Source organism: Acinonyx jubatus, chromosome D2 (assembly GCF_027475565.1).
Source record: "Acinonyx jubatus isolate Ajub_Pintada_27869175 chromosome D2, VMU_Ajub_asm_v1.0, whole genome shotgun sequence".
Classification (NCBI taxonomy): domain Eukaryota; kingdom Metazoa; phylum Chordata; class Mammalia; order Carnivora; family Felidae; genus Acinonyx; species Acinonyx jubatus.
In genome coordinates, this window is record NC_069393.1 from 8185808 (window position 1) to 8198606 (window position 12799).

Sequence of the window (12799 nt, forward strand, 5' to 3'; positions counted from 1 at the left end):
CAAGAATGTACAAGGAGAAAGTGCAAAATGATCCAAAGTTCCAAAGCCCCAGGCAAAAAGATGATTGTAGCTAACTAGCCAGGGAGACTGACTTGGCCTATATAAAGACATTCATCTCAAAAGGGGCGGTCCTTTCACCAAGACTCACCAGGGCATCCCTTTATGAACCGCAGCTCAATGAGGCCACCCTCATATCCCAAGTCAGAAACTGCAGGGAAGGTGTCCAGACCTGTTGTGATTTTTGGAAAAAACTTACCAGGTGGTTGAGAGAATGAGTTACTCCTAGGGAAGTACAATCCCCAGCTCAGGGTATTGTTCTAAATTACTTATTTTACCCTACCCTCCCAACAAGTAATCTCTGCCAGTCTCTCTTTCTCTTTCCACTTTTATTTCTCCCCCTATTTTGGGGGGGGGGGTCAGGATAAAGATCTCATAAAGATCTTCACTACTCCGCCAGAAACTGTCCCTCCTCAGTATTTCCTAAAGCTGTCATAAATAGTGATTAACTCTGGAATGAATCCACTCGGGAGATGAGTGGGTAGGGGAGAAACCATAGAATATTAAATTTGGAGAATAACTGACTGCGTATTCCCAGTGTTGGTAGCACCAGGCACCTTCCTTCCTCATGACTCAGATTCTCTGAACAAAGTGTATCGGTTTGTGTCCCAGAATTACTGCTTTCCATTCTCCAACTCTGATGTTCAGGTTTAAGCTGCTCCTGTGAAAAGGAAGGTGAATGAGAGATTTTCCATTTTCAGGAGCAGAATGATCATCTGACAACTAAAAGCCTGACAGCCCTACGTAGGTGGATGTTCACCACCCTACCGCATATTCTAGCCACCCACCTGCTATATCTGGGGATAACCAGGTAGTATAGATTAAGGTTGGGAAAATCAGTATCAAAATCCCACAGGTGAACCTGGAATTTTATACTTTTAAAATCTGGTATCTTACTAAGCCTAAACAATCAAATGCATAAGACTGCCTATCTTTTCAGCATGGCCAGAGTCTATTATTGAAATATGGTGGGAGCCCTTTTGTCAGCATCAGAGCTTTCACAGAATGAAGGTGAGCAGAGAGACGTGGATGTTGCTAGATGGCTGACAGGAGACCTGAGAAGTAGGAGACATTTGCTTTGGTAATTTAGCCTCATTCCATGGTCCTATCTTCAACTGTGCATGTCTGGAAACTAAACATCCTCTTGAGGACAGACTCACATTAACCAGGCTCCTAAGAGTCACATGTATGAGTCAGAACACCAACATCCTACTCATTAAGAGTTCATGCCGCAGGAGAACGCATTCTCTTCCCTAGAGAAAAACTCTATGGGCACCTGGGTGGCTCTGTCAGTTAAGCGTCCAACTTCTGCTCAGGTCATGATCTCGCGATCTGTGAGTTTGAGCCCCGCGTCGGCCTCTGTGCTGACAGCTTGGAGCCTGGAGCCTGCTTCACAGTCGGCGTCTCCCTCTTTCTCTGTCCCTCCCCCGCTCACACTCTGTCTCTCTCAAAAATAAATGAACACTACAAAAATGACTTTTCTGGCTTATCTGTGAGAGAGACCCCTTACCTGAGCCCCAGACGGTTCTTGGTTGGGCAGTGACAGAGCCGCCCTCTGATCCTCTTCGTTCACTGTGTGCCAGACTGACAAACCTCCTTCCTGAGTGACCCAGTCGTTATTCGGTTCTGATCATTAGATTCCAGGCATCTGCTCCAGGACACTTTCTGTGTGCTGCATCTATCACTATATTAGCTGTTGAACTATGAGCATTTTGGGGTCAACCTGTTGCCTGTCCTTTGTGCTCTTTGGGGTCATCTGAGAATTTGAGGTTCATGGGCTGAGACAGTGAAGTCTCCATGAGAACACTGATCAGTCATGACTTTTCACTCTTCATTCACCGCCCCCCCTCCGCCCCAGTGATGTATAAGTTCCTCTCATGTGCTGGACATTATTTTAGGCCCTGATAATAGAGCAGTAACCAAAGTCATTCTTCTTGTAATGAAGCCAGTTCAGTGCAGTGAGACAGATCACAAAGCATCAAAATTAGGTAAGTGGTAGGTACAGGTTTGGAATTCAGGAAAGAGACCCAAGGTGTAAACAGAAAAAAATTGTACGTCATTGGCACAGAGATGGTACTTAACTGTGAAAGTGGGGACATTCCTCTAGGAAGAACTGGCCAAGGAGGCTGAGAAAGGGTGGCCAGAAATGTAGAAGATGACCAGGGGATTGTGGTGTCTCCCCAAGTGAAGACACTGTGTCAAAGCCTTTGCCCCTTTCGTTAAGGCAGATGGTGGGTAAATGTGTTTTGTACTCATGGATGACATCAGTTGGGTAAGTCGGAGTGTCTGGAACAGTCTAAGAAGGCCTCATGGAGGAAGGCTTGTTACCTGAGGGTGAAAAGGAATGGCATAAGAAAGGGAAATAATTGTTTAAGATGGGAAGGAAATGCAAACCAAGAACTAGAATAGGGAGTTGTTTATCTGACAGGCGTGGATAGAGTGCAGGGTGGTACTCGGGAGCAGTAGCCCATCAGTGGAGAGGGATGAAGCGTCCCTGAATCTGAGGCCCCGACCTGGAGAGTCTGCCCTTATCCTGAAAACAGATAAAACACTGACGCTTGAAGCCAGTGGCTCTCAACTGTTGTGATTTTGCCCTCCCGGGGACGCTTGGCAATGTCTGCAGACGTTTTTGGTTATCTACAATGAGGTGCTATTGGCATTGAGTGGGTAGAGGCCAGGGATCCTTCTAAAACATCCTACAATGCACGAGACAGATCCTATCCAAAGAATTAGCTGGCCCTAAATGTCAACGGCACTGAGGCTGAGAAACCCTGCCCTCTTCTGCAGTGGGCACTTGGAGCTCTCCTTCTAATTGGTTGCTTTAATGTTTCAGATTCTTAACAATGAGCTGTTATTTCCTCCTTGCTTCTCCCCTCTGTCTTCTTTCTTGTACACATTAGAGTAGAAACATTTCAGCATCGTATTCCAAACATGACGGATGAGGGGATGGCGTTATTGGGTCCGGTGTTTTCCTAGCTTAATTTCTGAGATTCCGTCTTATTAAATATTGAGGTTTTCCTTCCTCTCTCCTATGTCTGTTCTGATCAAAGAGAAAGAAAAAAAAAGAGCAGTGTGATTAAATATAGCTTTGTGGGCCTTAATGTGATCTTAATGGGATTACCTTATGCCAGATGCTAGTGAGGTATTTTTCATCCCCTGCAAAGTGTGACGGAAGGTGCGAGGCAGAGTGTCGTGTCGAGTTTTGTTCAAAGGACAGCAGAGTGTAAGAGCCACGTGTTTGCATCATAATCACAAACACTGAAACAAAAAGAGGCAATGTAGAAGGCAGAGATGGTCAGTTTCCAGAGTGAGGATTAGCAACTACAGAGAGAGCCTCAACTTTGTTCAATGTGCAGATGGGCAGCGTCTCCAGGAAGTAACTGTGTCTGTCTTTTCCAGTGCTACATGTTCCACATGTACGTCGGGGTACGTGCCGGAGGGGGTATCGGCGATGAAATCGAAGACCCAGCAGGCGACGAATATGAGATCTATCGAATCATCTTTGACATCACCTTCTTCTTCTTCGTGATTGTCATTCTCTTGGCCATAATTCAAGGTGAGCATCCTCCTTACTGGAGTTCAAGAGGATCTAGAATTTGAGCCATTTATTGTTCAAGTTAACACTTAAGGGCAGGTCAGAATGTCAAGTGCTATCTGTAAAAAGGCAACGAGAACTTTTCTGTTCAGTGTTTCTCCATTAGAAATCTATAGGGGGGGGATCAAAGGGGGCCCTGGTAAAGGGGAAGACGGATACAGATTTCTTTGGACTCTTTTCCCATTACCTAATGGAAAGAGCACTTTCTTCACTGTGACTTTCTGCCCTGCCACTTATTAACTTTATAATGTTGGGTGGGTGAGCCATTTAACTCCTTTTGAGGGGCGCCTGGGTGGCTCAGTCGGTTAAGCGGCCGACGTCGGCTCAGGTCATGATCTCGCGGTCCATGAGTTCGAGCCCCGCGTCGGGCTCTGTGCTGACAGCTCAGAGCCTGGAGCCTGCTTCAGATTCTATGTCTCCCTCCCTCCTTTGCTCGCACTCTGTCGCTCTCAAAAATAAACATTGGGGCGCCTGGGTGGCTCAGTCGGTTAAGTGTCCGACTTCGGCTCAGGTCATGATCTCGCAGTCCGTGAGTTCGAGCCCCGCGCTGGGCTCTGTGCTGACAGCTCAGAGCCTGGAGCCTGTTTCGGATTCTGTGTATCCCTCTCTCTCTGACCCTCCCCCATTCATGCTCTGTCTCTTTCTGTCTCAAAATTAAAACATTAAAAAAATTTTTTTAAATAAACATTAAAAAATTTTTAATTTTTTTTTAAAAAAGAAGTGATGTACATATGAGTACTCAGCACAGTATCTGATGCCTCATAAATAATCCTAAGGCTATCATTGTTGAGTACCTGCTATGTGCCTGGCACATGTTATTAACTCATTTTACCTTCATACACCCGTGAAAATAGTGGTGTTATTTACATTTGAAGAAACTGAGCCATAATACGTCTAAGTAACTTGGCCAAAGTGCACAGTCAAGAAGTGTCAGGGCTGGAATCCAAACCCAGGTTTCTGGACCCAGAGCCCTCAGTTGAAACCAGAGAGCCCCCAGGGTGCCTGGGTGGCATGGTCGGCTGAGTGTCCAACCCTTGGTTTTGGCTCAGGTCATGGTCTCATGGTTTCCTGAGTTTGAGCTCTATTGGGCTCTGGGCTGACAGCACAGAGCCTGCTTGGGATATTCTGTCTCTCTGTCTCTGTCTCTCTCTGCTCCTCCCCCACTAATGCTGTCTCTGTCTCTCTCAAAAATAAGTAAGTTAAACTTAAAAAAAAAAAACAAAAAACCAGAGAGCCATATTAACGTACCAATTCTTCCCTTTACCCTAAGGAAACTTGGAATGTGGTGTTCTTCTCCCTCAGAAAAATCACTCTTGTTACCTTTTTCTGCTCATACGTTTATTCTGGCTTGAATTAAATGTCTATAAATGTGTTATTATCCTCTAAGCTCTGCAGGCACAAAACGGTACTTTTTGTTTCCAGTAAAGTACATGAACAAGTCGACAAGATTCATAATCCATCCTTTTGTCTTTACTGAGTGTAACAATAACGTATTTTATAAGAGAGCAAACTCATAAAACACTCGGAAAAAGATGTGCAGCCAGTAAGTCACAGGAGGAAAACGAGCTGAGAGGAAACAACGCGGTGCAGTTAGCTCCTGGCTGACACACTTAATAACAGGCCGGCAAGTTTACTTGTGAGGAACGCGTAACGAGAATGAGTGGAGGCAGATTCCTCAGTTCATATGGTAACGTTTGATTTCCAAATCGGTACCTGAAAATGTTATCAGTAGACTTTCCTGCGCTTTGCCACCAGAAACCTCTATTGCTCTTTCTTGGAACAACGTGGCGGCTAACATACCAGGTGCATGTGCCGCGGTAACGAGCGGTTTTTCCTGTCACTTCGTTTTGAAACCCCCTTCTCAGGGACGGTGTAAGCACAGTACCCGCTGTGCTTCTGCCCCCCAAGAGATAACGCTGCTGCCCTAGGAGGAGTATCAAGTGTGTGCCCACTCACGACTTCTCCCAACCTGGCTGTACGTTTTCTCTTTCCTTGGGAGGACTAGCCACGGGGCTGTGAGCTTCATTATTATTCTCTGGTTGATAAAGATCCGAGTGTGTTTTTATTTAACACCAGGTTTAATTATTGATGCTTTTGGAGAGCTAAGAGACCAACAGGAGCAAGTCAAAGAAGACATGGAGGTGAGTCTTGCCGCGTCTGACTCAGCTGTGTTGTTGTTGTTGTGGGCACTCATTTTTCCTACTGTCTTTATCAAAGAATCACGGCCGTGGGAGAAAGTAGGAAAAGGGCATGAGCAATGTGTGACTTCCTCGGCCCGTTTTCCATCCGCGCCACGCATATCGTGTGGTAGGCGGGAAACATGGCGGACGCCGGGGGCGTCAAACAGTAATGTCTCCTGCTCCCTGAGGAGAACCACCCATTCAGAATGATGGATTCACTGACAAATAAGTAAACAGGAAATTGCAGAGCGGGGTGTTGAACCCTTTATAATAACTCATTGGAGAGATGTATAGTGTAACGTACAGCCTGTGGAAAATCAGAAACGGGTTTTAAGTAAGGTGATGGGGTCTGGCAGTGCATTAGCAACTACCAAGATCAGGGGCAGGGAAGTGGGCTGGGAGCATGTTTTAGGCAGGAGATGATGAGGCTCTTGCGAAAGACGTCCACCGAAGATGTGGGAACCAGATGGATTCAAGCGGTACTTAGGAGCTGGCATGACAAGCAGCGGGTGATTGTCCAGATGCAGAGGTGAGGTGTTTGGAGCAAGTGGGGACGCTACCCAGGTTTCCAGAGTCACAGCGACAAGTAACAGAGGAGGGGCAGGTTCGTGGGTGAAGCTGCGAAGCATGAGCCTGTTTAGTCAAGACATCAAATGGTATAAAGACCTGTTGCCTTTCTGAATGTGGCCTTCCTGCTGTCCACAGTTGTTGATCAATAAGGCAGAGGGAATTGAATAAATTATCGTAATCATCTTGAGTCCAGGCCCTAGAATCTAAGGCATCATAAATATGCCTCCGATGGCATTAAACAGTTGCTAATTTGCAAGCAGGATGAGCATCTGGAGCCACACGAGGGCAATAACTATCACATTTGCTTGAGTTGATACATGTGAAATTCTCATAATGAAACGGGAGGCCTGCTTCTCCTTAGCTTTTGTGTGCTGGTCCTGCACACCACGGACCTAAGCAGGTGCTGCTCTGAGAGATCTGGTTAGAACAAGCAAGGGACACAAAGAGCAGGCACCTCATTCCTGGAGTAGAAAGTTCTGATGATGAATGTTCATTGGTTAATTCTGCACCCGTGGCGGACCCTCTCTCAGTCATTGATCTAACACCCCACAGCTTGATATTTGATTTGGCTCTCTCCAGATGGGAGTAATCTGGACCTTTCCCCCCTCCCCTGGGTCATCAGACTTTGTTCCAGTAGGTACCAAGCTGGTGGTTTCAGCTGAGGGCACATTGAGTCCCATCTACATAACTTGAGTTAATGTCATGAACAAGACTGATGGCTAAGTCTGGGCACTCTCACTTAAGCTGGAGGAAATAAGGAAAAGACAGTGCTTTTCAGCCATCGTGATCCTGTACGCTTCTTCCTACATGTGAACTTGTTGCTGGTACCTATGTCATTTAAACCTCCAGCCAGATATAGTTGTGGCAACAGTTAAATTAGCGTTCATGTGTTTGGCACGGCCTTCTGTCGTGATCTTCTACAAACATCGAGTAAGCATAGCAGCTGCCCCCTAAGTGGCGAGTTGTGTGTTCCTTTGTTTTGCTTTCTGAAATCTGACACGTAAATATTTCCCTTTGTCTTCTAGACCAAATGTTTCATCTGTGGGATAGGCAACGATTACTTCGACACAGTGCCACATGGCTTTGAAACCCACACTTTACAGGAACACAACCTGGCCAATTACCTGTGAGTGTGCCTGACTCAGACTCTCCAGCCCCTCCTTATACCCGCCAGTGAGTGCCCCCCTGTTAGCAAGCTTGAGAAGCAGAAGAGACATAGCTTCCTTTCTTTATACTGTTGAACTCAGGCTTCGTCTATCTCTTTGAGAGAAAGACCCACAGCTAGCGGTCCCCTTGTCCTCAGGAGGTATGTGTATCTGGTATGCGGTGTGGTATCAGACGGGTATGTGATAAGAAAAGAACTTGCAGCCCTTCATGTGAATGATACCTTCTAGAACACGAAATGGAAAGGTGGAAAATGGTAAGTGAAATACATCCTCAGCCTCTCAGAGAGCCTTGGCCGTGTTTCCCATTTCAAGAAGGCAGACTCCAGATGCCTCCTAGGGACTCGGGAATCTCCATCTTCATTTTCTGAGGACGTACAGATCTCTTTAGGCCCAATTATCCTCTTTAGGCACTGTGTTCTAACATGATTCAAAGTTGCATTTTTTTTAATACATAGAAATCTGGCTGTTGCTGTAGGACTAGCCCAAGCTGCAGTTTGCTAAAAAATTATTCTTGGTTTCTAACCCAATTTTGCTATCAAACAGAAGAGAGGCAGAGTAGCACTGTAGCAGAAAGAAAAGAAAAAAGCAGGCTTCGGCATTCACAACTGTGGGACATTAGGCAAGTTATTTAAACTTTTTAATCCCTGCTTTTCTAAATGGGGATTGTGATTCCTGCCCCATGAGTGGCTAAGTGCGATCTGACACGAAACCTGATGTACAGCAGCTCCCGAGAGGTATAACTTGATCTGCGCACGCCCACATTGTAGCTACTTTGAAAACGTACTTTTTAAAAATGGTTAAGCTTTTGGTTCCCGTGGCGTCTTTTGCCTTGCAGTTTTGATACATTTCTCCACTCTGCCAACAGTATGCAGTTAGCCCGTAGCCAGATCAGAAGTATCTGTGAACGCTGACATTTCCATACAACCCATTTCTGATTCGTCTCTCTGTATCTGTAGGTTTTTTCTGATGTATCTCATAAACAAAGATGAAACAGAGCACACGGGACAGGTAGGTAAACAGCGACCATACGCTGTCTTCTGAAAGAAGTGACAGAGAATATGGACATGGTGGGGAAAATGTGTGCATTAAACCTGAAGAGTTGGGATTACTTTCAGATATAGTATCTTAACAAAAAATTCCTGTTATCCCAGACGAGCGTGCAAAGATTGCCTTTGTCGAGAAAGTAAAATCGTTAAGTTCACATAAAAAATGTAAGCTTTTCATTAGCTGAAAACGCAGGGCTTTGTGTTCTGATAAGTATAATGTCCTTGATTGCTTAATCAGATAGCAGATGGCTTCAGATGAGTTCCAGCCCACAATATCAGGATCAACTGAAAATAATTGTGTGTGAAACATCTATGGTTCTCCTTAAGTATTGGAAATTCTGCCTCCACAAATACTCACCTCCGATTGTTAGCAGTTTGAGTTTGAAGGATACAATTAATATTTCCTTAAGAGAACCCATAAAATCATATGCCACAAATAGTGTTTTTAATCATTATTGTATTATGGTCCAGATGAAGATGGATTATTAATAGAGATATGAGGTCTGGTATAGCTAGGCACTCTCTAGATGAATTTGGGCTTATGTGTACTTACACAGTTACATGGGTATGTGATATATATATGCAACAAATGTGTGTTTTTATCTTGTATTTTGTGGTAATGCACAGATCCTGGGGAAAGACCTGTGTTAATACATTTCCTTTACGTTGACAGGAATCTTATGTCTGGAAGATGTATCAAGAAAGGTGCTGGGAATTCTTCCCAGCAGGGGATTGTTTCCGGAAACAGTATGAAGACCAGCTAAATTAAACTCAGACTCTGGTCACCTCTGAAAACCAAAACATACACATTCACTCTTTCTGTCTGTTTCGGTCTCTGTCTCTCTCTGACTCTCTCTTTCTCTCTGCTCTCTTGGAGACATCCTGCTGAATCTGTGAATTGCCAGCATTATATGCTTTCTGGGAGCAGTGAACTCTGTTTCTGAAGACCCGACTGTGCTTTTCCCCCCCACCTTGTGTATTTTCTTTGAGAATAAAGACTGAAGAATATTCTAAATTCATACACAGACAACATAGGAACTCTGGAAAGGACACCATTTCAGACACTCTCAGTCATAACGCAAATGGACTGATTTCCTTCTGAGACTCCTGGAAGTCCCCTTGAGCTATGGGACAGTCACAGAGACGCGTGACAGCCACACTCATCCGGCCCCTTTATTTCACCATCCTGAGAGGAACTCTCTAATGGTCACAGAGCACTGTAGCACTTAAGAGATTGCCGTGGACACCACTTACGAAGGGAAATAGTGCCTTACTATATGTGGGTTGAGCTATGCAGAAGATGTGTGCATGAAAAAAAACATCTTTATTTTCTTCATGTCGATCTTTTTTTTCTCAGATTGATTTTGTGGGTTTTTTTTTTTTCCTTTATTCTTTTCTCTGGTGGGGGAGGGTAAGAAAAGCAGTTTGCGTGCACCTTTTTAAAAAAAAAAGACGGGTGGCCTGTCTCAGGACGAGAGGAGGCTCTTCTCATTCACTAAATTCACATTTACCCTCCCCATGTGATCGTGCTCTTATTTTGGTAATGCTCTGGTGCAACACTGCGACTTTATGAAATCTTTGTATGAAAACACAAAGACTGCAAAAAAAAATACACTTTCAAAAGAAATAATTCATTGCATGTTTATTATGCAAGTTTAAAAGAACAAAGAAAACCTCCAGAAGCAAGTTGATGAACGTGAGAGACCTTTCATGATAATTCTACTCATAGTAATAAAGTGTCGTGGGCTTAATTGTATATTTGGAGCCAGTGTCATCCACCAACAATGTGATACGTTATGAACTTGACAGTAGTTTTGGGTTTTTCTCTTTCTTTTGGCCACCTGTGATCAGTTGCTGATTAAGGACTTCTCGTCCGGCCATTTTTTTAATATCAAAGCTGAAGCAATATCCATTCAGGGAGTTCATCAGATGCATCAAAAACCACGGGTGATAATTACCAGTCACTCCATTTTGAGTCCTTTTAAATGTAATGCTTATCTTTACAAATAAAAAGACAGATTCAGAATGGAAGCAAGATCATTTTGCAAACATTGGAGCTCTTTTATTACAAGTCTGCTTGTTAATTTTAGAATTGGAAAACTGCTCTGATTAAACTATTTAACTAACTTTCTCACTCTCTTCTTTCTCCATTTCATGTATAGTTGGGAGGCATTATAAAACCTTGAGCTGTTAACTTGAGAGGGGTCTGGGGCAATGCAAACCCTGCCCTATGGCCTTTAATGCCTTCAGATTTCCTTGTGGCCCAGCAAGCTTGCTGCCTTTATGATGACGGAAACTCAGAGTCAGCAGGCAGTTTGAACCACCTAGCCTCACCCCTGCCCTTTCCCTGACTCGGGGACATCAGGAGTTCGTTAAAACCACCAATGACAGAAGGATCACTGTCTCCCAAATCATTTAATTTTTATACAGCTTTCATTCTAGAAGGTTCTTCCTTGCTCAGGGCAGTTTTTTCCCCCTGTAATAGTACGGATTCATTTTCTGCCTTCATATGAAAGAGAACTGGTACACTAACTAGCAAGTGGTGTTATTAGATACTCAGACACTAATCGAACATTCGCCGTGTTCCAAGCCCTGGGCTGGGTATCACCTGTCATTTTTCAACTTGTTGACGCAACATGAGAGCTATGGTACCTGGAGTTTGCATTTGTCTTTTGGGATCACTTTTATTTGGGAGAAGGAATAGAGTCAATTCAACCACACCATGGGAATTCCCAAGCCTGCCCAGGGAGGTGATCTTATGTTCTGAGGTGTCTGAATAAAATAAATCAGATCAGCTCCATAAAACATCAAAAAGCATGTTCCCCTTTGCCACAAAACTGCAGAGGAAGCATACAGTGAAAAGGAATACATATTTCTCCAGGACATAAAATCTGATAGATTTGGGTCTTCATGCATAAAGCAAAGTCAGATTTGATGTGAAACAACAGTACAGGTGAGAGGTGAGAGAACAAATCCCTAGTCATCTCCTGGCCTGGATTTTGCAGACTTGTTGACTCTCCTAATCACTCCTGGCTTTAGTGCCTGGGAAGGTGACAGTGCTCACAGAGAAACAGAACAAGGCTGAATTCTGGAAAAAGAGCTTCCTCCACCCTTGAACTTTGGGCATCGGCGTTGGAGGAAGAGTAAGGGAGCAAAGCCAGTCACTTTAGAAAGCCACCCACTGCCCAGCCTTATTGTGGCTGACACTTAGAGGAGATCACCTCTCTATTCCCTTCTTGAGTCCTCAAAAGAGGGGCTTTTATGTATCAGCATTATTAATTCTCCCAGGAAATGTCACATGAATCTCAAACAACGTGGCTCACCACTTCTCTGATTAAACTCTGGACTGATTTGACTCAAACTCAAGAAATGTCATCCCTTTCGAGATTTTGTATTAGACAATCATTCAAACATTCACAAAATAATGTCTGCATATTTCTGTTTTAACACAGACATTTTTCTGCCATTCTTATTTCCCCTCTCTCTGTCTCTCTCTTCCCAGAAATCTCTCTTGATCCTACTCCATTAAATACATTTAGAATCATGGTTGAAGATTTCCAGATGCACTAAATGGTACTTAGTCCTTGGACTGATCGTCATTTTTCTCACATAGAAGAGGCAGTTCTTAGTTCCTCAAAACCTTATTTAAAAGTCATATTGTAATGAAAATTACATTCTTCGCCATTGCAAAGGCATAGCTGTGAAAATGATTTTTTTTTTTTTCACTACGTTGCTTTACTGGGGAAGTGTTCCTGTTTTCTTAAACTCCAGTTTTCTGGGTGAATATACCAATATGGCCTCCCTCCCCTTTGCTAAAAAGGGCTTTAGGTGGCCATCAGTGTGGCCAGTGCCTCGTTTACTCAGGACACAGTAAAGGAGAACTTTAAACAAATGTGTTTAGTACATTTACCAAGCATGGATTCCATGTAAACTTGACATGGATACGTTTGGACAGTTAGACATTCTCCAAATTATTTTATAAATATTGTATGGTGAAGAGGATGACCTCCCTATCACCTTACTGGTGATGTTTCTATCCAACATTCTGAAATAGCTGTGACAAAACCTGGAAAATATCATCTCACATTGGTACAAGTGCATGGATGTCACCTGGGTTTTTTAATAGCCATAAATGTAACACATTTTTAATAGTTATTTATTTTGAAAGAGAGCAGGGAAGTGGGA

General features: G+C 43.8%; 1 protein-coding gene and 1 long non-coding RNA gene across 13 annotated transcripts in view; one reads left to right on the forward strand and one right to left on the reverse strand.

The window, feature by feature from the left end:
- The window catches only part of RYR2 (ryanodine receptor 2), a 749501-nt gene extending 738760 nt beyond the window's left edge, over positions 1 to 10741 (forward strand). For all 7 annotated transcript variants that reach the window (XM_053207799.1, XM_053207801.1, XM_053207802.1 and 4 more), the window contains 5 exons: positions 3457 to 3613; positions 5729 to 5793; positions 7428 to 7528; positions 8525 to 8576; positions 9288 to 10741. In XM_053207799.1, coding sequence (XP_053063774.1) covers positions 3457 to 3613; positions 5729 to 5793; positions 7428 to 7528; positions 8525 to 8576; positions 9288 to 9383 — 471 coding nt within the window. In that variant the 3' untranslated portion in view covers positions 9384 to 10741. The remainder of the gene's footprint in view (positions 1 to 3456; positions 3614 to 5728; positions 5794 to 7427; positions 7529 to 8524; positions 8577 to 9287) is intronic.
- The window catches only part of LOC113595837 (uncharacterized), a 44238-nt gene that overhangs the window by 2924 nt on the left and 28515 nt on the right, over positions 1 to 12799 (reverse strand). Inside the window, exons 4-6 of one of the 6 annotated variants that reach the window (XR_008292388.1) lie at positions 1568 to 3711; positions 615 to 718; positions 149 to 229 (exon numbers count right to left, since the gene is read on the reverse strand). This is a non-coding gene — a long non-coding RNA (uncharacterized LOC113595837). Of the gene's footprint in view, positions 1 to 148; positions 3712 to 12799 lie in introns of all 6 variants that reach the window. The other 5 variants (XR_008292389.1, XR_008292387.1, XR_008292386.1 and 2 more) reach the window with 5 other exon arrangements.